Source organism: Eptesicus fuscus, chromosome 1 (genome assembly GCF_027574615.1).
Source record: "Eptesicus fuscus isolate TK198812 chromosome 1, DD_ASM_mEF_20220401, whole genome shotgun sequence".
Classification (NCBI taxonomy): domain Eukaryota; kingdom Metazoa; phylum Chordata; class Mammalia; order Chiroptera; family Vespertilionidae; genus Eptesicus; species Eptesicus fuscus.
The window spans coordinates 60,312,027-60,336,700 of NC_072473.1; the positions used below are offsets into that span (position 1 = coordinate 60,312,027).

The following is a 24,674-nucleotide window of genomic DNA, read 5'->3' on the forward strand; positions in this document are numbered from 1 at the left end:
CAAACCAGCTAGGGCTATAGTTACTATATATTTTCTCATGCTGTGGAGAATATTCACCATCTTTATTCTGAACTCTATTTCAGATATACTTCTTATCTCCATTTCATTTGTCTCTTCTTCTGGAGAATTATCTTGTTCTTTTATTTGGTGGTTATTTTTTTGTCTCCACATTTTGGCTGCCTATTTAAGTTTGTGACTATATACTAGTATTAGGTAGATCTGCTATGCTTCTCAATCTCTCATGCAGGTTAATTGCATTAGGTAGACTCAAAGCATCCAGGGACTACTTCTGTCTACAGACAGATAGGATTCTGTCTTGAATAGCCCTTAAGTCATCTTCCACAGGTGTGGTGAGAGTTTTTTCTACAGGGGGGGTGAATTGATTCTGCCTGGGGGCTAATTATTATTCTCAGTCTCTTAGTGAGCCTCAGAAACTCTAAACCGTTGGGCAAGGTGGTTTCCAATAAGGTGGGCCAACTGTCTTCCCCCCAGACAAAGCTGCCTGTAGAGCAAATGCCTGCATGAGAAAGATGACTTCCACAGCATGAGGGAATGACTCAGCACAGGAAACCAGAGTGTCTGTTTGAATCATGCACTGTGTGAAACTTGAGAACTGTATGATAAATAAGAAAGAATTTTATAATCTATTGACTATGTCTGGCTTCTGCTCCCATAGCTCTAGTCCACTCTGCCCTCCCTCTGCCAGAGCACAAGGTGAGTGACTCCACAGGGAATTTTGTACATTGGCCCTTTAAGAGGGTGCTACATTTCCAGCTGTCTCTCCCTGGCAGACAGCTACCACACTGCTTTTCACAGCCAGATGTTATGTGGGTACCCTTCTCAGTTCCGATGGTCTCTGCTGTGGGGCCCAGCTTTAGGATTAGAACCCAGAGTTCTCATTGGCAAGCCCCCACAGTTGAAATATGTCTCTAGAATTTCAGTTGCTGTCTGTGGGAGCCTGGCCAGCCCTTTCACGCCTCCACCCCTCCTACCGGTCTCTATGTGGTCTCCACTTTTCGCCCTTGGTTATCAGTGTTCTCTCCAGTGATGCTTCCATTGATTATTGAGGAAGCTTTTCTTGTAATTCCAGTTTGGTCCTGGGAGTGTGTTTGTGCAACATCCACTTACTCTGCTACCATTTTTAATCTCAAGTCCTGATTTTTTAATGTTCATATGCTACAGCTTGGAAATATGTCTTTGTGATGAACAAAGAGTCAGAGTGGTAACTCACCTGTGAAGAACTTGCTATTAAGGTAAAACTTTTGGAGATTATTAGGCAGGGCAGACAGAAATGTGTGTTTTGCCTTTTCATGGAGTAAAAGAAGATAACTAAGTTATCCATAAAAGTGGAAGAAAAAAAGGGTAAATTTAACGTTCATCTGAAATTAAATCAGGTTTTATTAGAGCATTTCTAATGATTTATTTTTTATCTGTGTTATTGTATCAAACATTATTACTATAGCTCATTTTTAAGTCTTGCTATCTATCTGTGTAGTACCAGTTATAAAATATTTTGCATTCTACTGTTTTTGCATATAATTATTATTCTAGCTAGGTAATGAATTTGAATAAAGAGTAGAAAATACAATTTCTTTATTTTATTTTTTTCAAATGTTTATTCTTTTATTGTTTAAAGTATTACAAATAATAGTACATATGTCTCCTTTTACAATTTCTTTAATCACTTAATAATGTGGGTCCTCTGTTCAATTGAGATTTTAGACATATATCTAAAGGAATTATGTCAAATTTTCTATTAATTGCTCTATCCTTAGTGATGACAAGGTCTCTCTTTAACAATATCCAGTCATTTCAAAATGAGCCACAATTAGAATGAATATGGTAAAGAGCTTATCATCTGGGTCAAAATTCTGATCCCATGAGCCCAAGATAGAAACCTCTGTTTCACTACTGATTTAACATTAAGGGTCATGCATTAAGTCATGTGGCACTGGAGATTTATAAATGTTTAAAGCCCTTAATAAACTTAGCTTTTTACTTTTGGAACATAGTCACTAGGTGAATAAAATGTTCGATTTTTTTTAACTGGGGCTTTATTTTATACTATGGGCCCAGTGCATGGATTCGTGCACTTTGAAAGGAACTGTGGGCTGTAAGGCTGTGGTAGATACAGGGGCGAGTCTCGGCCCATCATCCGTGCCCCTGCCTGGCCCCTCCTGCCATGGCCTTGGTCCCCTGTCTGCCAGCAGCCCCACTCCTGCCGCTGTTGCTCCCAGGCACTGATGGCGGCCCCGCTCACACCCGCTGAAGGCATGGAGCTATTAGGGCGAGTGCCAACAGTGGGTGTGAGCAGGGCCAGCGCTGGCAGTGGGTGTGAGTGGCAGCTGCCGGTCCCAATCTCCCCTCAGGAGCAGGGGGAGGTGGAGAAGCTCTGAGGGGCAATTGGGGCAGGCAGCTGCCACTCACACCCACTGATGGCACTGAGTGATTGGGGCCAGCGCTGGGCACCAACAGTGGGTGTGAGCGCCAGATGAGAACAAATAATTTTTAGTAACCACCAGAGGCTCGCGCCCATGACAGCAACCAATGCCCCGCCTTGGTCTGGCTCCCCTGCTCACCTGCTCCACCATCCCACCATGGTCCATGCCCGCCATGTTCCGCGCATGCCCCCTGGTGGTCAGTGCACATCATAGCGACTGGTTGTTCAGTTGTATTGCTATTTTGTCTATTTGCATGTTAGCCTTTTATTATATAGGATGCTTCAGGCAAACTAGATCAGTATTATACAATTTTCTATAATACATTTTCATGAAGTAGTGATTCACTTGGGACCTCAAAGCAAAAGTTTTCTCTCTCTCACAGTCTTACTACCACTCAAGGCTCTTTTATATATACCAGCAATTAATTAATTGACCATCTCTAAGTATTTTTTAGTAGCTGACGTAGTCAATAGATTATAAAATTCTTTCTTATTTATCATACAGTTCTCAAGTTTCACACAGTGCATGATTCAAATAATGATAATAGAAATAAAAGACAGTATTTGTTGAGAGCTTACTACATATATAACAGTGTGTTAAGTGATTTACTGTATTAATTCAATTAGCCCTCACATGCATCCTATAATTCAACTACTATTTTTAACATCAGTGTTTTTTAGAGATATACAGACTCAAGCATCAAATAGTTAAGCAACTTGCCCAAGGTCACACAGTTAATAAGTGGTGGAGCTGAAGTTTGAATCAGACAGTCTACTTCCAGAGCACTTAATTTTAAGTACTATGCCTGTGATATAGTAGATGCTCAATGAATATTTGTTGACTGATAAAATTCCATAGTTAAGCTTCAAAGAATTACAACTTTCTCATTCTTCTAAAAATACTAACAATAAATAACCAATAATAAAAATAAAAATGTCCTGAATACAGAGCTCTACTATGAATAAACTCAGCCAGAGAGAGATAAATGGAACTGTCTGCTGTTTTATGTTGAATTGGAAGCTGAAAATACCAATGTCACTGTGGTAAAATGGAAAAAAAAATCTATGATAGATTAAAAAAGCAGTACAAAATGTACAAGCCTAAGATATTTTGGATACTTTAAAACCTAAATACTAGGAAGATTCTGAGGCAGATGAGCCTCTAGGAGTATGGAATACCTTTTTAAATAAAACACAGCCCCTATCTTATGCAGTTTTAATGTAGGTCTTTGATAATTCAGGACTTCATGGATCACTCAGAAGGAATACTTTTATTTCTGTATTATAGAAATCTTGTAGCACCATAGATTTTGGAGTTGAGCTGTGGTAAATATTAAATTGTGCCTTTAATTAATGTTCACTTTATATCTTTTCTAAAGCTATAACCAAATGATTACTAGAAATTATTATCTGGGAGATGAAATTATATAAAGAAACCTCTATTAATGAAGAAAAAGCTGTCAAACTATTTCAATTCCAAAGTACTATAGTTATCTTATGTTCTTATCTCTATTCTCTTAGAAAAACTATAATCTCTGCCAGGCCAGTGTTGCTCAGTGGTTGAGTGTTGACCCATGAACCAAGAGGTCATGTTTTGATTCCCAGTCAGGGCACATGATCCCCTGATGGGGGTGTGCAGGAGGCAGCTGATCAGTGATATCTCTCATAAATATTTCTATCTCTCCCTCTCCATTCCTCACTCACTAAAAAGCAATAATAATAAAATATTGTGACTAAAGACTATAATCTTTTTTTAAAAAAATTATCTTTATTGTTGACTGTAATCTCTTTATGGTCAAAGATGACTCTTTCTGTCTTTGCAATTACTGTATCCTTAGTAAGTTGCCTGGTGAATGAATGAATGGATGAATGAATGAATTAGAAATGGTGTAAGAAACAAAATTCATCCTAGGCTGTATTTCCTTAATATTGTCACACTGAAAAGTACTTATTGCCCAGAAGGGAAGCTAATTATGAATCCTTGATCTTTTCCCCACACATGAGATGTGTTCTTTAAATATGATGCATTTGAATTAACCATATTAAAATGGAACAAAGAACTGAAATGTCTGAATTGGGAAACTGATCAACTTTTCAATTTACTAACTTTCCTACATTATAAACAAACAAACAAACGAACAAAAAAACAGTTTGTGGAGCTGGCCATGTTACTTGTGTTTGTAAAAACATTGAATATTGCCTAACATTAAAATCAATGCAAATGGCTACTACATTATAAAAACAAACATCTGAATGTTCTGACTCAAGCAGAGATAGTTATTAGTTAAGGAATTAAGTAGTATAGGGAATATACAATATTTATCTATTCAGAATTATTCATGCATATTTGAAACATTATTCATTGTGTAATTTATTTAATTCCCCATAGGACACTAACTCCTAGCATTATAATATTAAATTTTGATGTATATACACTGAGTGGCCAGATTATTATGATCTCTGAACCCATAATAATCTGGCCACTCAATATTTATGTATTAGAGGCCCGGAGCATGAATTCATGCATGGATGGGGTCCGGCCAGCCTAGCCAGGGGGAGGGGACATGGGTGGTTGGCCGGCAGACCTGCTGGTTGAACTCCTGGTCCAGGGGACAATTTGCATATTATCCTTTTATTATATAGGATATACACTGAGTGGCCAGATTATTATGCATTCAGAGATAATAATAATCTGGCCACTCAGTGTATATCTAAGATATACAACTGGCCTCAGTCAAAAGCATATTTAATTCCTGATTTAATCTACATAATTTTGGTACATAGTATAAATCTTAATTTCCACCCATATGAAATTAGGATAATTTTATTTATGAAAATGAACTATTTTTTAAAATATATTTTTATTGATTTCAGAGAGGAAGGGTGAGGGAGAAAGATATGGAAACATCATAGATGAGAGAGAATCATTGATTGGCTGCCTCCTGCATGCTCCACACTGCGGATCTAGCCTGCTACCCCAGCATGTGCCCTGACAGGGAATCAAACCATGACCTCCTGGTTCATAGGTCTATGCTCAACCACTGAGCCATGCCAGTTGAGCCACAATGAACTATTTTAATGATTAATTCAGATAATGTATATTAAATAAGAGAGTATCTTAAAATAGTAGATGTGGGATTTGTCTCCAATATCACTTTAAATTGCAGATCATCTTAATGTGTCATTCTTGTGAAATGCACAAATCTGACAAAGAATGTTGCATTGTATCTATTAAAGCTTGTAGATGTTTACAAAATGAACAGAGTAATAAAGTGATTATGATTATAAACATCAGAATACAAAAGATCTTCCTTATTTAGTAGAAGAAAAACACTTTATTTAAAAAATGCAATAGCTACCAGAGTGCTTAACTCTGTGAATACATGGTTTTTATATTAAACTAGAGGCCCAGTGCATGAAAACTCATGCATTGGAAGGTAGTCCCTCAGCCTGGCCTGTCCCCTCTCACAGTCCAGGAGCCCTCAGGGGCAGGAGGTGACCCGGCGATCAGGGGAAGGTGATGCCCCATCACACCTCTGCTGTAGCCACTGCTGGCAGTGCAAGCCTTGGCTGGCCCTGGTTACCTGAGCTTCGGGCGACCCTGGGTGGATGGGCAGCCACCATCTGAGGCTTGCCTATGCCTCAGGCCGGCCCTCGGCGGCTGGGGGGCTGAGGGGACTGGAAGACTCCAGAAGCAGGTACGCGGCAAGGCCTGCCACTCCAGTGGGGCTAAGGGAACCAGGCACCACCATCTGGTGGCTGTGGGCACCACCATCTTTGAGGGCATGGAAGTCAATTAACATATTCCCTCCTTATTGGCTGTGGGCGCCAATATCTTTGTGATGGTGTGAGGGTCAATTAGCATATTCCCTAGTTATTAGATAGGATTTTAGGCACCAGCATAAAGTTATATATTTAGACAAGAATAGTCTTCAATTCTAAAGTTAAAGTTTTATTTTTATTTTTAATATATTTTTTTGATTTTTTTACAGAGAGGAAGGGAGAGGAATAGAGTTAGAAACATCGATGAGAGAGAAACATCAATCAGCTGCCTCCTGCACCCCCCCCCCCAACTGGGGATGTGCCCGCAACCAAGGTGCATGCCCTTGACCGGCATGGAACCTGGGACCTTTCAGTCTGCAGGCTGATGTTCTATCCACTGAGCCAAACTGGTTTTGGCTAAAGTTAAAGTTTTAAAAGTAAATCACCTTGTTAGCAAGGATGTGAAGAAATTCAACTCTTGTACACTGCTGGTGGGAATATAAAATGGTACAGCTGTTTTGGGAAGAAGTCCAGAAGTTCCTCAAATGATAAAACGTAGTATTACTGTATTACCCAACAATAGCTATACCCAAGATAAATGAAAAGATGTCCATGCAAAAACTTATATACGAATGTTTACAGTCATTTTATTTATAATAGACACAGCTGTAAACAACCCAAATGTTCAAATAATGAATGTGTAAACAAAAGCAGTATATCCATAAAACGAGATATTTTTGGGATATAAAAAAGAATGGTTTACTGAAACATTATCCAACACAAATTAATCTTGAAATTATAACGATAAGTGAAAGAATCCAGCCACAAAATAATATACATTATATGATTTCATTCACATGTACAGAACAGAAAAATTTGAAGAGACAAACAAAATAGATTAGTGGTTATTTAAAGCTTGGGCAAAATGGGAAGATAGGGAGGTAGTAGCTAAAAGGTGTGAGTTTTTTTTTTTTCTTTTCAAGGTAATAAAATATTCCAAAATTGACTATGATGATGATTTACAGATATTTTTGAATATACCAAAAACCATAAAGTTATACTTTAAATGGATGAGTTATGTGGTATGTGAATTATATACCTATAAAGATATTAAAATAAATTACCATTAAAATGGCAGCTACTATGTAAGCACTTAATTTATTCATTTAACCTTAATTTTAAATACCCTGGAGTAGGAACTGTTATTTCTCTATTCTACAGATGATGAAACAAAAGGACAAGAAGAAACATACCTGAAGTCACATACGTGATAAGTGTTAGAGACAACAGTTGAATCCAGGCAATATGGCTCCAGAATTTGTTCTTTTGACTAAGATGAATAGTTAATTATTATACTGTAGCTTTAATTAGCAATAATCACATAATTAAAGAATAGGGGAGTATCTTGTTATTTGATTCAGCCTTTAAATATTTATTGCAGTTCTACTTTGAACCAGGCACTTTTTTAAAGCATTGAGGCTATAGCAGTGTTCCCAAAGAGAAAATGACAGAATGCCTACAGCCATGGAGCTAACATTCTAGAACATGAACTTTAGAATCCAGAAAAGTTAGATTTAAGCCTCAGCTGGGGACCATACAAGTAGGGTGACTAAGTTTCTTAACCACTTTGATCCACAATTTTTTTTTGTAAAAGGGTATGATAATTTTTCAGCATCAAGTATCACTATAAGAATTAAATGAGATGATACTTGTAAAGCATTTATGAAAGTGCTTCATACTCACTAAATGAAAGGTGATGGTGGCAGTGGCAGTGATAGTTTTAGAACACTATTACTAATAATAACAATAATTATCAGCCTCATTATCATCATTAAATGTAGCTAATAATCTGAAGTTAGTGTAGAATGGAGATAGAGCTTTCTAAAATTTGCTTGGATAAGCTCATACAGCTACTTATATACCCAAGATCAAAACTTAAATCTTCTGATTTCAAATTTTATGTTCTCTTTATTGCTGTATCTACACTAAATGATTTTTATACCAGTTTCAAATTTAGAAAAAAACTCAATAAGGCAATAACAATATGTAGATACATAATCGTAAATGTGTTCCTTTGAAATAGTGATTTACATTTTAGAAAGAAAATGGATAGTAAACAGACATTTTGAGGAGGACATTTAGGCTTAGTATTATTAGATTCAACACTGTCTTTCCTTTAAAGCCAACAGGACTCTAAGTTGATAACTGAATAAAGTTCTGAAATATAATGTTACATGTTACATGTGTTAGTTGTTCACCTTAAATAAAAATTCAGCTAATATTCCTCCAAATAAAATAGTTTATTCTGGAAAATGAAAACTGCAATCAGGAACAGGAAGCCATACCAGGTCACGTGTAAGTTCACTAGGACAAAACAAGAGGAGATTATTTTATAGAAGGGAAGAGGAAGTTAGGAAGGCTGTTATAAAGAAAGAGTTCTTCCAGGAGGGTTTCTTTATGGAGATAGGAGTGAGGGCTCCCCATACATATCCTCCCCATTTCAATCTTGGTCGAGTTCTCTTAATTTTTTACAGTATACTAAAAAAATTAAACCAGTCCACAGTAGTTGTATGGAGATTTAAGCCAAGTAAAAATTAGTTACACTTAAAGCTTTGATATATTTTAAGTGCACTTAGGGCAGGGAGGTATTCTCAATTGTTGTAGTATTAGAAACTTTACTCCACAGGCTTCTACTTTGCTAAGTTATAAACACACATGCACACAAACACACACACACAGGCAATGATTAAAAAAACACACCTTTTTCCAAGTTTCACCCATCTATTAGACAAATATTTATTCAGGATCTAATATATGTTCAGAGTTATAGATATTATTATTTTGACCATTCCTTTCAGAGTATAGCTCCAGTGTTTTGTCCTTTGGTTTCCTCCTCTTTCTCACCTGTAAGTAACAACATGGCCTACTTGAATTCTGACCCTAGTTTTGCTCCCTTTACTCTATTATTAATCTTAGTGATCAGAAATTCCTAATAATTCTGCACATGAGGACAGCTATGCTGTAGGTAGCAGCAATTCATAGGAATACCCTACATGAAGCCAGTATGACAATAATAGCTATACTATACTAAGAAAAGGAAAAAAGGAGTGGTAAACCTGGAGATGGGGGAAAAAAGAGTTTGGAATTCCCAGAGAGACAGCACACAAGCAATATTCTTTTAGGTTATAGATATATTCTTGTATTGACCTCACCTTATGTATCTGGTGTGTTCTTTATGAATTCATAGGCCCAAAACACACTAAGCTAAAAGCATCTGGTTCTCATCAGTCATAAATATGGAGCACATAGATATTGAGGAATACCAAAATTATTTTATCTTATTTCTTTCAACTGTACCAATACAGCTACAGCCTCAATGTATACATGAATAACCCTTCAATGTGGTGACTTATCTGACATCATTTTCTACTGTGTGATGCAGAAGAAGAGAACTGACTAAATATTTAGGATATTCCCCAAGTTGGATTATACTCTTGACATTAACAAACTTCATTACTTCTGTAAACCATATCTTGCTCCTCTTTTTCATAGATTATATTCAACCAGTTTTATCAATCTAGAAAATCTATAATAATAAAAGCATAATATGCTGATTAGACCGGATGTCCTTCCAGGCAACCTTCCAGAGGAAGCCGGGGCTGGAGGGAAGCCTGGGTCCTGGGTGCTGGAGAGAAGCCAGTGCTAGCAGCCAGGGGAAGGAAGGCCTACTCTTGCATGAATTTTGTGCATTGGGCCTCTATTTAAATATAATTGGAGAAATATTCATTCACTGACAGAAGATTAAAAATGTACATATTCACAGCTGAAGATTAGTAACAGCATGTGAAACTATATGACAAATGTATATTATGAAATATTCTGAGCCCATAATATTCAGACAGGTTAACTTTCTTCTCTCCCTTACTATATATAATTTAGTTTGGACAATGATTTTGTCGATTTAATGTTTATCATTTTGGGGCCAGTTTTTAAATAAGGGAAAAAGAACCTGCTTTTAAGCATGTTTTTCCCCCCTTCCAGCATTGATTTAAAAAATATTTCTATTATCAAATCTGGTATCAATTTGCCAACCTACTTACATTCTAGACAATATATTCCAGTACTTTATTTTTATTCTAATGCTCACATAGTTGTCATTCAAGAGGACCCAATTATGGCCAAACATAAAAAAGATCCATTGTCATTCTGCAAAGTAAAGAATAGTGTTATTTAAATGCTATATCCTTAGATTTGGAAAACATTTTGTGGGTTTCTTTTGTCCATGATATTTTTTTCTGGAAATTTGACATTTTAAATCTGTTATTTAAGAATTATCATTAATAATAAAGAAAGATATAAATCTCAATTGTTTAAAGACATTAAAACCCAAGGACACTTTCTTAAAAGAGATTATTCAAGGCATTATCCTCAGCCTATACCTTCACAGACAAATAGAATTTTAACACTGAGCCCTTGGTGGCTGAATTTGATCACATAAGGCAATATGCATATCATAAGCTAAAAATAAATACCCAATATGGAAGGGGAAATAAAGCATGGTTTGATTTTCTTGTATAACAAAATTTTGCCCATGTTTGGATACTGCTTCAATGTCAATTTTGAAAACTAAATATTAAAATGACAGGAAAAAAATATACCCTCTTTGTCTGGGACAATGCCATAGGCTAGAAAATGGAGAGCATCCATTCTCTTACTATATTAATTGTATCTCTCTTTGTAGTTACCCTATTTCAAAATCAACCCTACCTCCACTCTGGTTTTCTGGGACTCTTTGTATCAAAAAAGGCTCTCAAAGAAACTTTAGCATAACTCTAGATATGACAGGGAATTGAGATAAAATTTTGGGAGAAAGGACTTGGGATCATCATTAGCTAGAAAGTAGACATTTGATCCACTTATCATATGGTGTATTCACCATCTACAAAGGAGAATGAATTTAAAGGACAAATGGAATTTTGAAAAGTAATGTATCCTGTCCCCTGAGGTAGGATGGGGGGAAAAAACAAGTTTTTAAATAAAAATGAACAAAATGACTTTACTAGGATAACTTCATAAAGTATTTAATTGAACAGAATTGAATTAAGTTGTTCTTATAAACATCAAAGTTAACATTTTGAGATAGTATCCAATGTGGTATAGATGTTTTTATTTATTCCTAATTTATAAATTTCCAACTAGCCTAGTTTTTATTAAAAAAATATGTTCATGCTTGAGATAAAGACCCATTCATTTAAAAATGGTTGGAAAATATGTGATATAATAGGAAAATATCTAATTGGAAGGATGATTTTTCTTGGCCAACATCTATGTGGACTAAGCATATAACTTAATTTTTTGATGGTGATCAAAGTTTTCTATATGGCTCTTCATATTGTTGCATGATATTTACAATGTTGGTATATCTCTTCACTGAAATCACTGACGAATGCAGCAGGTGAAAACAGTTTTAACAGAAGAACGAAATTGTGTAGTATTGAACTGGGAATAGTGGCATGCTTTGCATTTTTTAAAAATGTACTTGCAGTAATAAATTTGAGCTGATTTTTTTTGTTTGTTTTTTGTTTTCCTTTGCTTCCTTTGCCTCCATTTTATTTAAATCAGCGGAAATCCGAGGGGGAAAAGGCAGGAAAGGTAAGATTGGACATTTCAAAGAAAATTGATTTCAAAATATGTTGTGCTATCTTTTCTTAAATTTCTGAAGCTACAGCAGTTACTATATGGAGTTAAAACTAAGTATTTAAGATGACATATGTTGTGCTTCTCCCTTAAAAGAGCTTCAAGCTGAGCTGTTTCAACATTTTCCATCACTTACATGATCCTGGAAGCAATTTTCAAGCTTTATTTTATTTTTTGCCAACACTTTCTTTTTCCAGGGTGCCAAAATGTCATACTGCTGACAGTATCACTTTGTGAATGTTCTGGTAATACAGTTATTTTAAGATAAAGTTTAGCAATAAAAGAAATTATCTTTGTATCAATTCACAATTTAGCAGTGACAGCAAAAGTTAGTGAATATGTAGAATGATGATGTCTGATAGGGTCACAAGGAAAAATATTGTAACTAAATTAAACATGGTTAATCAGCAAATTGATGTTCTCTGAAAACCTGGGCTTTAGAATATCATCATTCTTGTGATATTTTTAAGTTCTGCTTACATATATATGGGTAGTCTGGCTCTTTAGAAAACTTGGGTTTTCTAATATCTTGCACCATCACTAAAATAAATAGTTTTTCAGCTGTTCATTGACATTTCTTTCCTAGAGTTTATGCTTTACATTCCACAAGATGTTTTGCAGTTTCCTTTAATATTTTGATGTAAGATGTTTTATAAATTAAATTCATTTATTCTTAAATGCTGTCTATATTAGAAAATAAAATGTTACTATAACTGTAATTTTGGTTAAATGTGAGTATAATATTTAATAATTATCCTACTCTAGTTTGAGGGTTCAAATTTTGTTTGAAAAAAAAAATGTCAACGGTGTTCTACACTGTGACAGATGTAATCTGATAGCCCTGAATGTCTTTATCAAGTGTGAGAAATACCTGAAAATGGAGCATGACTAAAATGTCCAAATGAATTTTCATTAATGTTTGAAAGATAAACTAAAATAATGGCATAGATTGTTTTCAATCAATATACCTTTCTGAGAGTTTTAAAATGCTTGTCTGAACTATCTTATCACTGTGACCTTGAAGCGATGAGTTTTTGAGAAGTAGCTCCTTTCAGAAAGCAAAAGATCATAGAAAAGTTCAATTAACTTGAGAGAAGCAAGAGTAGTAAAATGTATGTTACTGGAGAGAGAGAGAGAGAGAGAGAGAGAGAGAGAGAGAGAGAGAGAGAGAGAGAAGCTCTCCAGATTTTAATTTTTAAATATATTTTTATTGATTTCAGAGAGAAAGGGAGAGGGAGAGAGAGATAGAAACATCAATGATGAGAGAGAATCATTGATTAGCTGCCTCCTGCATGCCCCCACTGGGGATCGAGCCTCCAACCTGGGCATATGCCCTGACCAGGAATCAAACCGGTGACTTGTTGGTTCCTGTTTTGATGCTCAACCACTGAGCCACACCTGGCTGGGCAGCTCTCCAGATTTTAGATGTTATGACATTCTCAACCATTCTCGAAAATTGAGAAATAGATCCATTACTCAGTTATTTAAACACTGGATTTTGAAGAACAAAAATATTGACAACTTTAGTATAGTTGTTTTATAAACAGAAAAATGTTGTTGCTTCAAAAATAAGGACTATATATAGAGCACTCTGGGGTGAATTCATTTTCCTGGTCAGAAAACACCTGAGTCATGAAATTTTAATATCAAACATGTTAATAGTAAATATTAAATCAGTAATGGCACCAGGGAAGATGGCTGCCAACAGAAAGGCAGACTTCAAGATAGTGCCTGAGTGAGAGAACGAAAGGAGAGTGTACGGTCACACGGGGAGTGTTTATTTGTGAGTTGAGGGACAGCTATACTCCAAGGGATTGTTGAGGATTGCCAGACGTGGTTCCCTTAACTGGTTAGCCTCCACTGCTGCTGAAATCCCTCCTGGAGCAACAGGCTCTGACACGGAGACCGCGCCACCTTGAAGGGAAGAGTGACTGTTATCAGAAGTCTAAAAATCACAGGAATCTACAACAACATCCAGGGAACAGCTTCAAACCCAGGAACACCAGACCCCAAGCAACACAAATACATGGACTCGGAGGAGCTCTGCACCTTCTCACAGAAAGGTCAGATTTCTCCTAGGATAAGGAGAGAGACACCCGGAGAAGAGAGATCATGGGGAGACAAAGAAACAGCCCCCATAGGAAAGAAAACCAGGCATCACCAGAAAAGGAAGTAAATGAAATGGAGGCAAGCAACCTGTCAGAAAAAGAATTTAGACAAATGGTCATAAGGTGGCTGAAAAGAATGGAAGACAAATTCAACAATATGTGTAAGAACCAAGAGGAAATGAAGAAGAACCAAGAAGAAATGAAAAATGGCATCACTGCTATAAAGAACTCAATAGAAAGCATCAACAGTAGACTAAAAGAAGCAGAGGACCGCATCAGTGAGCTAGAAGACAAGGTAGGAAAAAATACCCAAGCAGAGCAGCATCTAGAAAAAAAAAATTAAAAATAGGAGGAGAGCCTAAGGGAGCTTTGGGACAACAGGAAACGAAACAACATCCACATAATTGGGATGCCAGAAGGAGAGGAAACTGAGCAAGGAATAGAAAACCTGTTTGAAGAAACAATAACAGAAAACTTCCCTTATATAGAGAAGAAAAAACTCACAGAAATCCAAGAAGCTCACAAAGTCCCAAACAAAATGAACCCCAAAAGCCCAATGTCAAGGCACATTGTAATTAAATTGGCAAACACCAATGACAAAGTAAGAATCTTAAAAGTGGACAGAGAGAGGCAGAAAGTTACCTACAAAGGATCCCCCATCAGACTAGCAACTGATTTCTCAACAGAAACACATCAGTCCAGAAGGGAATGGAATGAAATATAAAAGTCATGCAAAGGAAGGGTCTGAATTCAAGAATACTGTACCCAGAAAGGCTATCAATCAAAAAGAAGGGTGAAATCAGGAGCTTCACAGACAAAAAAAGACTAAGGGAGTTTATTACCACCAAACCAGCAATGCAAGAAATGCTAAAGGGTCTGCTGTAAAAAGAAAAAATAGGAAGCAAAGAAGGAACAAAGGGGTAAAGAATAAAAATGGTGACAAACAAGTACCTATCAATGATAACTTTAAATGTAAATGTATTAAATGCCCCAATCAAAATACATAGGGTAACTGAGTGGATAACAAAACAAGACCCATATATCGGCTGTCTACAAGAAACCCACCTCAGAAAAAAAGACGCACACAGACTGAGGGTGAAGGGATGGAAAAAAGGTTTTCTAGGCAAATGGAAATGAAAAAAAAAAGCTGGGGTAGCAATAGTTATAGCTGACAAATTAGATCTCAAAGTGAAGCACATAACAAGAGATAAGGAAGGCCACTTCATAATACTAAAGGGAGCAATCCAACAAGAAGAAATAACTTCGGTAAACATATACGCACCCAATACAGGAGCACCCAAATACATAAAAAAAGTCTGGAGGATATCAAGGGAGAGATTGACAGCAATACAATCATAGCAGGGGACTTTAACACCCAACTATCACCATTGGACACATCCTCTAAACAAAAAATCAGCAAAGAAACCTCAATCCTAAATGACTCACTAAATCAGATGGAATTAATTGACATCTTCTGAACATTTCACCCCAAAGCCACAGAATATACATTCCTCTCAAGTGCACATGGGTCATTTTCAATGATATACAATATATTGGGTCACAGGCAGTCTCTTCAAATTCAAGAAGATAGAAATCATATCAAGCATCTTCTCAGATCACAATGGCGTAAACCTGGAAATCAACTAATATAAAACAATCCAAAAAATCAAACACCTGGAGACTAAATAGCATGCTATTAAACAATGACTGGGTTACCAGAGAGATCAAAGAGAAATGAAAAAAAAAAAAAAAACAACAACATCATGGCAACAAATGACAATGAAAACACAACAATCCAAAATCTATGGGACACAGCGAAAGCAGTCTTGAGAGAGAAGTTTATTACTATACAAGCCTACTGCAAAAAACAAGAAAGAATAGTAATAAATTACCTAACCCTACAACTCAAAGAGTTAGGAAGAGAGCAACAAGAAAACCCAGTGTGAGCAGGAAGAAGGAAATTATAAAGATCAGAGTGGAGATAAACAACATAGAGACCAAAAAAACAATACAAAAGATCAATGAAAACAAGAGCTGGTCCTTTGAAAGGATAAACAAGATTTATGAACCTCTAGCCAGGCTCACCACGAAGCAAAGAGAGAAAACCCAAATAAACAAAATCAGAAACGAAAGAGGAGATCCTATTTCATTTGACTAAAATGAAATAGGATCCCAAGTCAAATTTATAGAAAATATTCCTTTATTAACTTTTGGTCGAGAATATGTTTGTATATTTTCAGAAAACAACTCCGAGATCATGTGGATTCCAGCAACAGAGAGGAATCGACAGGACTACTCCAGCCATGAAGACAGAAGAGAAGCAGTCCAGAGATGGAAGACGCTGACGTGGTCTTCCCATACTAACAGTTAGCAGCTGTGCATCACTGCAGGTTGCCCAGGACCAAACCAGAGAGAGTCGGATCTGCATTACCACCATTTGTCCACCATCCAGAACTGTAATGTCAGTGCTGACATGTACACATAAGGAACTGTTGGACATTGTAATTGGGTCTCAAAAGAACTGTTGGCCCAGAAAGAAACTCACTACAGACTGATTCATTTCCTGTCACCATAACCATTATTGCTTGTCTCATTTTCGGTTCTTATAAGTGTATTTCTAATAGCACATGATCTCACTTATCTAGTGGAAATAATGAACAACATAGACTGATGAACAAGAACAGACCCAGAAACAAGGAGGCACAGATCAGACTGTCAGGCCTCAGAGGGAGGGAAGGGGAGGGTGGGGGTAAAGGGGAGAGATTAACCAAAGGACTTGTATGCAAGCATATGCGCCTAACCAGCAGTTGGGGACAACAGGGGGGTGGAGGCATGTGTGGGGAAGGGTGTGGGATGGGAATGAGGGGATGAGGACAAATATGTGATACCTTAATCTATAAAGAAATAAAAAAAAAAGAAATGAAAGAGGAGAAATGACAACAGACCCCACAGAAATACAAAAGATTGCTAAAAAATACTATGAAAAACTCTATTCCAACAAGCTGGACAACCTAGAGGAAATGGATGTATTCCTAGAAAAATACAACCTTCCAAAAATCAATCAGGAAGAATCTAAAAATATTAATAGGCCAAGAACTATAGAAGAAATTGAAGAAGTCATCAAAAGCTTCCACCAAACAAAAGCCTGGGGCCAGGTGCCTTCAAAGAGGAGTTTTACCAAACATTCAAGGAAGAACTTAAACCTATCCTCCTCAGACTATTCCAAAAAATTCAAGAGGAAGGAACACTTCCATCACCCTAATACCAAAACCAGATAAAGACAACACAATGAAAGAGAATTACAGGCCAATATCCCTCATGAACATAGATGCCAATATCTTCAACAAAATTCTAGCACTTTGGATCCAGCAGTACCTCAGAAAGATCATACACCATGACGAAGTGGAATTTATCCTGGGGATACAGGGATGCTACAATATCCACAAATCAATAAAGGTGATATATCATATACATAAATTGAGAGATAAAAACCACATAGTCATATCAAATGATGCAGGAAAAGCATTTGACAAAATCCAACACCCTTTCTTGATAAAAACTCTTAGCAAGGTGGGAATAGAAGGATCATACCTCAACATAATAAAAGCTATATATGACAAACCCACAGCCAACATCATACGCAATGGGCAAAAACTACAACCATTTTCCCTAAGAACAGGAATAAGACAGGGATTCCCACTCTCACCACTCCTGTTCAACATAGTACTGGAAGTACTAGTCATTATGGGCAGAGAATAAATAAAAGTCATCCAAATTGGAAAAGAAGTAAAACTGTCCTTATTCGCAGATGACATGATATTGTACATAAAACACCCTAAAGATTCCATCAAAAATTATTAAACTTAATAAATGAATTCGGCAATGTAGCAAGATACAAAATTAATGCCAAGAAATCTATGGCATTTCTATACATCAATAGTGAACTTACAGAAAGAGAGACTAAAAAATCAATTCCATTTATCATCCCTCCAAAAAATTAAGATACCTAGGAATAAACTTAACTAAGGAGGTAAAAGACCTATACGCGGAAAACTACAGGACACTGAAAAAAGAGATAGAGGGCAGAAACCGGTTTGGCTCATTGGATAGAGCATCGGCCTGCGGACTGAAGGATCCCAGGTTTGATTCCGGTCAAGGGCATGTACCTTGGTTGCGGGCACATCCCCAGTGGGTGGTGTGCAGGAGACGGCTGATCGATGTTTCTCTCTCATCAATGTTTCAAGCTCTCTATCCCTCTCCCTTTCTCTCTGTAAAAAATCAATAAAATATGTATATGAGAAAAAGAGATAGAGGAAAACATAAGCATATTTAAGAACATACCATGTTCATGGATTGGTAGAATCAGCATAATTAAAATGTCCATACTACTCAAAGCAATCTATAGATTCAATGCACTCCCCATTAAAATACCAATGGCATATTTCACAGACCTAGAAAGAACTCTCCAAAAATTCCTCTTGAATAAAAAAAAAGACCCTGAATAGCTGCAGCAATCCTGAGAATTAATGAAGTAGGTGGGATCTCAGTACCAGATTTCAACCTGTATTACTAAGCCACTCTTCTCAAAACAACCTGGTACTGGCACAAAAACAAATATATAGACCAATGGAATAGAATAGAGAACTCAGAAATTGACCCAAACCACTATGCTCAATATTTGACAAAGGAGGCAAGAACATACAATGGAGTGAAGACAGTCTCTTCAATAAATGGTGTTGCGAAAATTGGACAAATACATGAAAAAAAAAAATGAAACTAGACCACCAACTTACAACAGACACAAAAATAAACAAAATGGATAAAGGACTTAAACGTAAGACAGGAAACCATAAAAATACTAGAGGAATCCACAGGCAGCAAAATCTCAGACATACGCCGAAGCAATTTCTTCACCGATACCGCTCCTAGGGCAATGGAAACTAAAAACAAAATAAACAAATGGGACTACATCAAAATAAAAAGCTTTTGCACAGCAAAACAAACCATCAATAAAACAACAAGAAAGCCCACTGTGTGAGAGAACATATTTGCCAATGTTATCACTGTTAAAGGTTTAATCTCCAACATTTACAGGGAACTTATACAACCTAACAAAAGGAAGATAAATGATCCAATAAAAAAAATGGGCAATAGACCTAAATAGATACTTTTTTATAGAAAACAGAAGGAAGGCCAAGAGACATATGAAAACATGCTCAAAGTCACTAATTATCTGAGACATGCAAATCAAAACGACAATGCGGTACCATCTCACACCTGTTAGAATGGCTAGCATCAACAAATCAACAAATGACAAGTGCTGCTGAGGATGCAGAGAAAAAGGAACCCTCGTGCACTGCTGGTGGGAATGCAGACTGGTGCAGCCACTGTGGAAACAGTATGGAGTTTCCTCAAAAAACTAAAAATGGAACTCCCATTTGAACCAGTAATAATACCACTTCTGGAATATACCCCAAGAAACTAGAAATACCAATCAGAAAGGATATATTCATCCCTATGTTCATAGCAGCCCAATTTAGAATAGCTAATATTTGGAAACAGCCTAAATGCCCATCAGCAGATGAGTGGATTAGAAAACTATGGTACATCTACACAATGGAATACTATGCTGCTATAAAAAAGAAGGAATTCTTACCATTTGCAGCAGCATGGATGGAACTGGAGAGCATTATGCTAAGTCAAATAAGCCAGGCAATGAAAGAAAAATACCACATGATCTCACTCATTTAGAGAAAATAAAGAACTTTATAACCTGATGAATAAAAAGATAGATACAGAGGTAGTGAAGCATCAAACAGACTGTCAAATTACAGCTGGAAGGCCGGGGAGTGTTCAGGAGAGGTGGAAGAGATCAACTGAAGGACTTGTGTGCATCATATAAGCGCAACCAATGGACACAAAATACTGGGGATGGGTGGGTTGAGGGCATGTGCTAGGGGGTAGGGGACGCTGGGGGAAGGTCTATGAGGAAAAAAAGGAGATATAAGTACTACTATTTGTAATACTTTAAACAATAAAATAAAACAAAATAAAAATAAAAAATAAATCAGTAATGTCACAATATAAGGTGTAATGGAAAATATGGTTTTGAGTGAAGGATATATATATATATATATATATATATATATATATATATATATATGTGTGTGTGTGTGTGTGTGTGTGTGTGTGTGTATGTATATGTATATGTTTATATATATTTATCCTATATAATAAAAGGCTAATATGTAAATTGTCCCCTCAACTGGGAGTTCAACCAGGAGTTGGAACAGGGGGCGGGGCTGGCCAACCTCCCATTTTCCTTCCCCCTGCCATCCTCACCCCTGATAGCCCCCCTCCAATCAGAGGCGGGGCCAACCTACCAACTGCCTGTGGTCCCTCTCCCAGGCAGGCCAGGCCTGATCGGCCCTCATCGGGGTGGGCCAGCTGGACCCCACCCTTTCACAATTTTGTGCACTGGGCTTCTAGTATATATATATATATATATATATATATATATATATATATATATATATATTTTTTTTTTCAAATAAAAGCAAACCTGAACTTAGGGAGAGACATTATTCAGACTAGAGTTATGATCTCCGAAATCTGCAAGGGTCTTAATACCTAACAGAAAAAATGGTTTCTTTTTTAGGGTAAAGAGGGGCAGGTAGAGATAACTAAAATCTTTTAAGAAGAAACTGGACAAGCAAGATAAACAATCAATGGCATCCACCAGGAAAAGTCTCTCCCTGTGGTCAGCCAGTTCCAATGAGACCCTGTTATAGGGACATGTTCCACTGTTTTAGTGCTTGCTCATTGTTTGCAAGCAAGCAGAGTTCAGCTGTCCATAGGAAGGAAAGGTACCTGATTTAAGTTTGGTAAAGACAAAGCAAAAGTAAAAAAGGTAACTTATAAACACTTGTTTATTTTCTCCACTAACTTTCTCTACCAATGTAAGAACAATAAAACTAACTTACTAATATTATGCTTATTCTGTTCTAAGCACTGTGTGTGTACGTATATGTGTGTATATATACAGGTATATATGCATATACAAGTGTACATATATACACATATTTAGTCCTAACAGTAACTCTAAAAGTTTTTTTCTTACAAATGAGTAAACCATAAAACACAGTGATTTGTCTAAGGTTACAGAGCTCACAAGTAGAAGAGCCATGGTTTGAACCAAGGCAATCTGTCCAGAATAAGAAAGAAAAGGAAAAGGAAAGAAAAGGAAAACTTGAAGTCATAAAACAAATACTTCTATCTCAAAATAATTGTTTTATTGTATATTAGTAGTTATATTGAATATATTTAATGTTATTTTTATGGAAGAATAAGATGTTCACAAATTTTTATATCTGCCAACTATGATGATGCTACGACACACCATAAAGCAGTGTTCACTGGTGTGTACCCATTATATACCTAAACTGATATAATATGGTTAACATAAACCAAGGAGATCAGGTCTGTCGTCTGATGTCCTTTATTTTTTGTTCATTGCACTTATGTATACATTTGAAGGGTATTTTGGGTATTAAATTCAAGAAGCTATAAACCTTAAATCTATTGTGTCAGAATGTTCATTAACTTTGAATTTATTGCAAATGTTCCCATAAAATGTTGAATTAATCTCTTGAACTCCTGAACTTTACCTACTTAGGTTTTGTTAATATAAATGATAAAATACAGCTTTTATGTTTAGTTTAATTCAGAGTAAATGAAAAATATAAGGGTCTTGCATTTGTAAAAAAAAAAAAAAAAAGAGGGGGGTAACACATTACCTTAGCTAAAAATGAAGTATCTAAATTAATGCTTCATTGTCTTTTAGATTCTAAAACATCAAAGGACCTAGAATTTCACAATGATTTCCCCATGTATTTAAACTTAAATGACTTCAGATGTCTCAACCAACAGGGTCTATTTTCATATTCCAAATCAGAAGTTTAAGTTACAGAGATAGGCACTTTTTCTACTTTCTTCCTATCGGATCTTTTATATTTCACAAAGCTAGTGCATTCAAGGAGCAGAATAAAAGCAAATGATACACTTCATATTCATCCATTCTTTAACCACATAATTGGGATCAGGGTGAATTTCAACACATAGCCACCTGTGATTGAATAAATTAGTGAAGTAATGCTTATATTCAACTAAAAGAGAGAAGTACACATTTTAACCTGGTTAATATTTTTTAAAAATAATTTATTGTTTAAGCACAAACTGGTTCTCTTAGTACTAACCTGAACATTTCTTTGTAAATGTTTTTTTCTTCAAGATCCCTACTCTTTTGGCTAAGTCTGAGTTTAAATTGCCCTCAGGGTTTGCACAAATGACCAATCTTGTTAAAGAGTATGTTCACCAAAGTGCTAAACTGAAGAGGACAGAAACAGAACTGACAGATTCTCAAAGGAATATATTTCTTATTTATGTTTGCCTGAGGTGAAATACAAAGTGGCTTCTTTCAGAGTGAGCTAGTGGGTAACCGAAAGAGTAGCTATAGTAGCAAAGCAAACACAAGTCATTTTCTGTCATTGCCCTATCTTCTCGCAGACTCCTGTCATTTGTGTACAGTAATCATTTACTCCAAGGCTACACATGAAGGAGAGAGAGGCAATAAAAATGTGTGAACAACCATATATTAAAGAATTCACTTTACTGGTGTCTTCAAGGCACCTCTCCATCCCTTATGCCACTCAACAATCCAGAAATGTGTGGAAATCCTTTCGTAAGAAATTCTTCTACATGTATAATTTGGGAGTTTGAACACGGAATGGCGCATTGAGATAGCTTAATAGGTTATATACAAATGAAACTAATTCTAAGGGTATTTTTCTGAAGAGATGTTAAGGGCACTTCTACTTTTATCTCTTTGGATTCTCCTTTTATCCTTATTCAAGACTTCTGCCAGCATCTAACTTTAATGTAGCCATCATCACAGATAAATGTCTGTTTTGTCTTACATGTTTGTGTTGAATTGATTTTTGTTGCTGTTTTTGTTGATTCTGTGACCCTTCTATGTACATATGTGCATTTCCTAGATCTTATTATCATGTGATTACAATGATTTCATTGTTTTAAAAATTGTCTTCCATATTTATGATTATAACTTTAAAAAGTATATTTATATTGATTTCAGAGAGGAAGGAAGAGGGAGAGAGGGGTAGAAACATCAATGATGAGAGAGAAGCATTGATCAACTACCTCCTGGAGTCACACTGGGTATGGAGCCTGCAACCTGGGCATGTTCCCTGACCAAGAATCTAACCATGACCTCCTGGTTCACAGGTCAATGCTCAATCACTGAGCTATAGCGTCTGGGCTATAATTATAATGTTATTATCTGCTTTGTAGTATCCTATCTGGTTGACCTGAGGTTTCCCTTCACTAGGTGCTTCAATTGCTTAGTCCTTCTTCATTTTACCCACTTATGATATTGCTTCCTACTTACATTTATCTCCCTATCTTTTCATTGCTATCCTTGGCTTCTTACTCTTTTATAGTGCCAGTTTCAAACTGTAGTCGCCTCACAGAGTGTATTCTCCACAGGCCACTGAATACTGTTTGGTGAGAAAAAAAATTCTCAAAAATTCTCAAAATTGTACTGAAGATTTAGGTTACTACATATTCATAGTATTAAGCTGTAGGTATTATTCAGAAGTCTTTTTATTCTCCTCTCATTAATTTTCTATCCCAGGTCTCAAGACTAATATCCAAAACTCTTTCAACCATCTTCAAATTCTTTTCACAAATTCCAACACTGACTTATCCACAGATTACTTTAAGTTCTACCATCCTAAGATAGAAACAATCTTTGTAAACACAATATATTTGAGTTCCTTTCTAGTCCCTCATTTATTCTCTTTAAATTATTGAAATGTCTACATTTTTAGTCTCTTTCTACATGTCATTTCCCTTTTTATTTAAAAAACTAGAGGCCCAGTGCTCAAAATTCATGCATGGGTAGGGTCCCTAGTGGCTGCTGGTTGCTAGCCAGGGCCACCCTTCCCTTCATTCCTCACTGCCCCCGGTGGTCAGTGCACATCATAGCGAGTGATTGAACTCCTGCTCTGTCGAACTCCAGAGGGGACACTTTGCATATTATGCTTTAATATATATATCATGTGTCAAAGGAAAAAAAAAAAGTACCCCCCCTTAGGTAGGCTATTCTCCTTAGATATTGTAGTTCGGTACTAAATTGAAGGAGTCATCTCCCCCTATTTACTGAATCTTCTCATTACACATTCCCTTCTATAATCTGTTATCATTATCTGCCAACTATAATAAAACCTTTTTATCATTTGCCCAAGATTTTCTGCTTAGTACATCCAGAAATTTCTGTTATATTTGACATTTTATTTTTATTTCAGTAATGAATTGTTCACTTTATTTTTAATGTATCTTTATTATTGACAGATGTCCCCTTTTTTCCCTCATTGACCCCATCTACCCTGCTCCCACCCTCTCCCCAGGCCTTCACTGTCTGTGTCCATGGGTTATGCATATATACATACATGTTCACATTTGACATTTTAACCATTGCTCGTCTCTCAGTCTTTCTGGGAACCTTTCTTCTATAAACCCTCATGTGATCTGTTCAACTATTTTAACTCATGAGTATATAATGCTCATACTTGGATTGTGAGTTCTTGTTA

At 36.3% G+C, this 24,674-nt stretch overlaps 1 protein-coding gene across 6 annotated transcripts in view; it reads left to right on the plus strand.

The window, feature by feature from the left end:
* The window catches only part of PCDH11X (protocadherin 11 X-linked), a 1,077,187-nt gene that overhangs the window by 519,578 nt on the left and 532,935 nt on the right, over window positions 1–24,674 (plus strand). For 2 of the 6 annotated variants that reach the window (XM_054719537.1, XM_054719583.1), the window contains exon 4: window positions 11,825–11,854. The exons of the other annotated variants lie outside the window; for them this stretch is intronic. In XM_054719537.1, coding sequence (XP_054575512.1) covers window positions 11,825–11,854 — 30 coding nt within the window. The remainder of the gene's footprint in view (window positions 1–11,824; window positions 11,855–24,674) is intronic. 6 annotated transcript variants of the gene reach the window in all.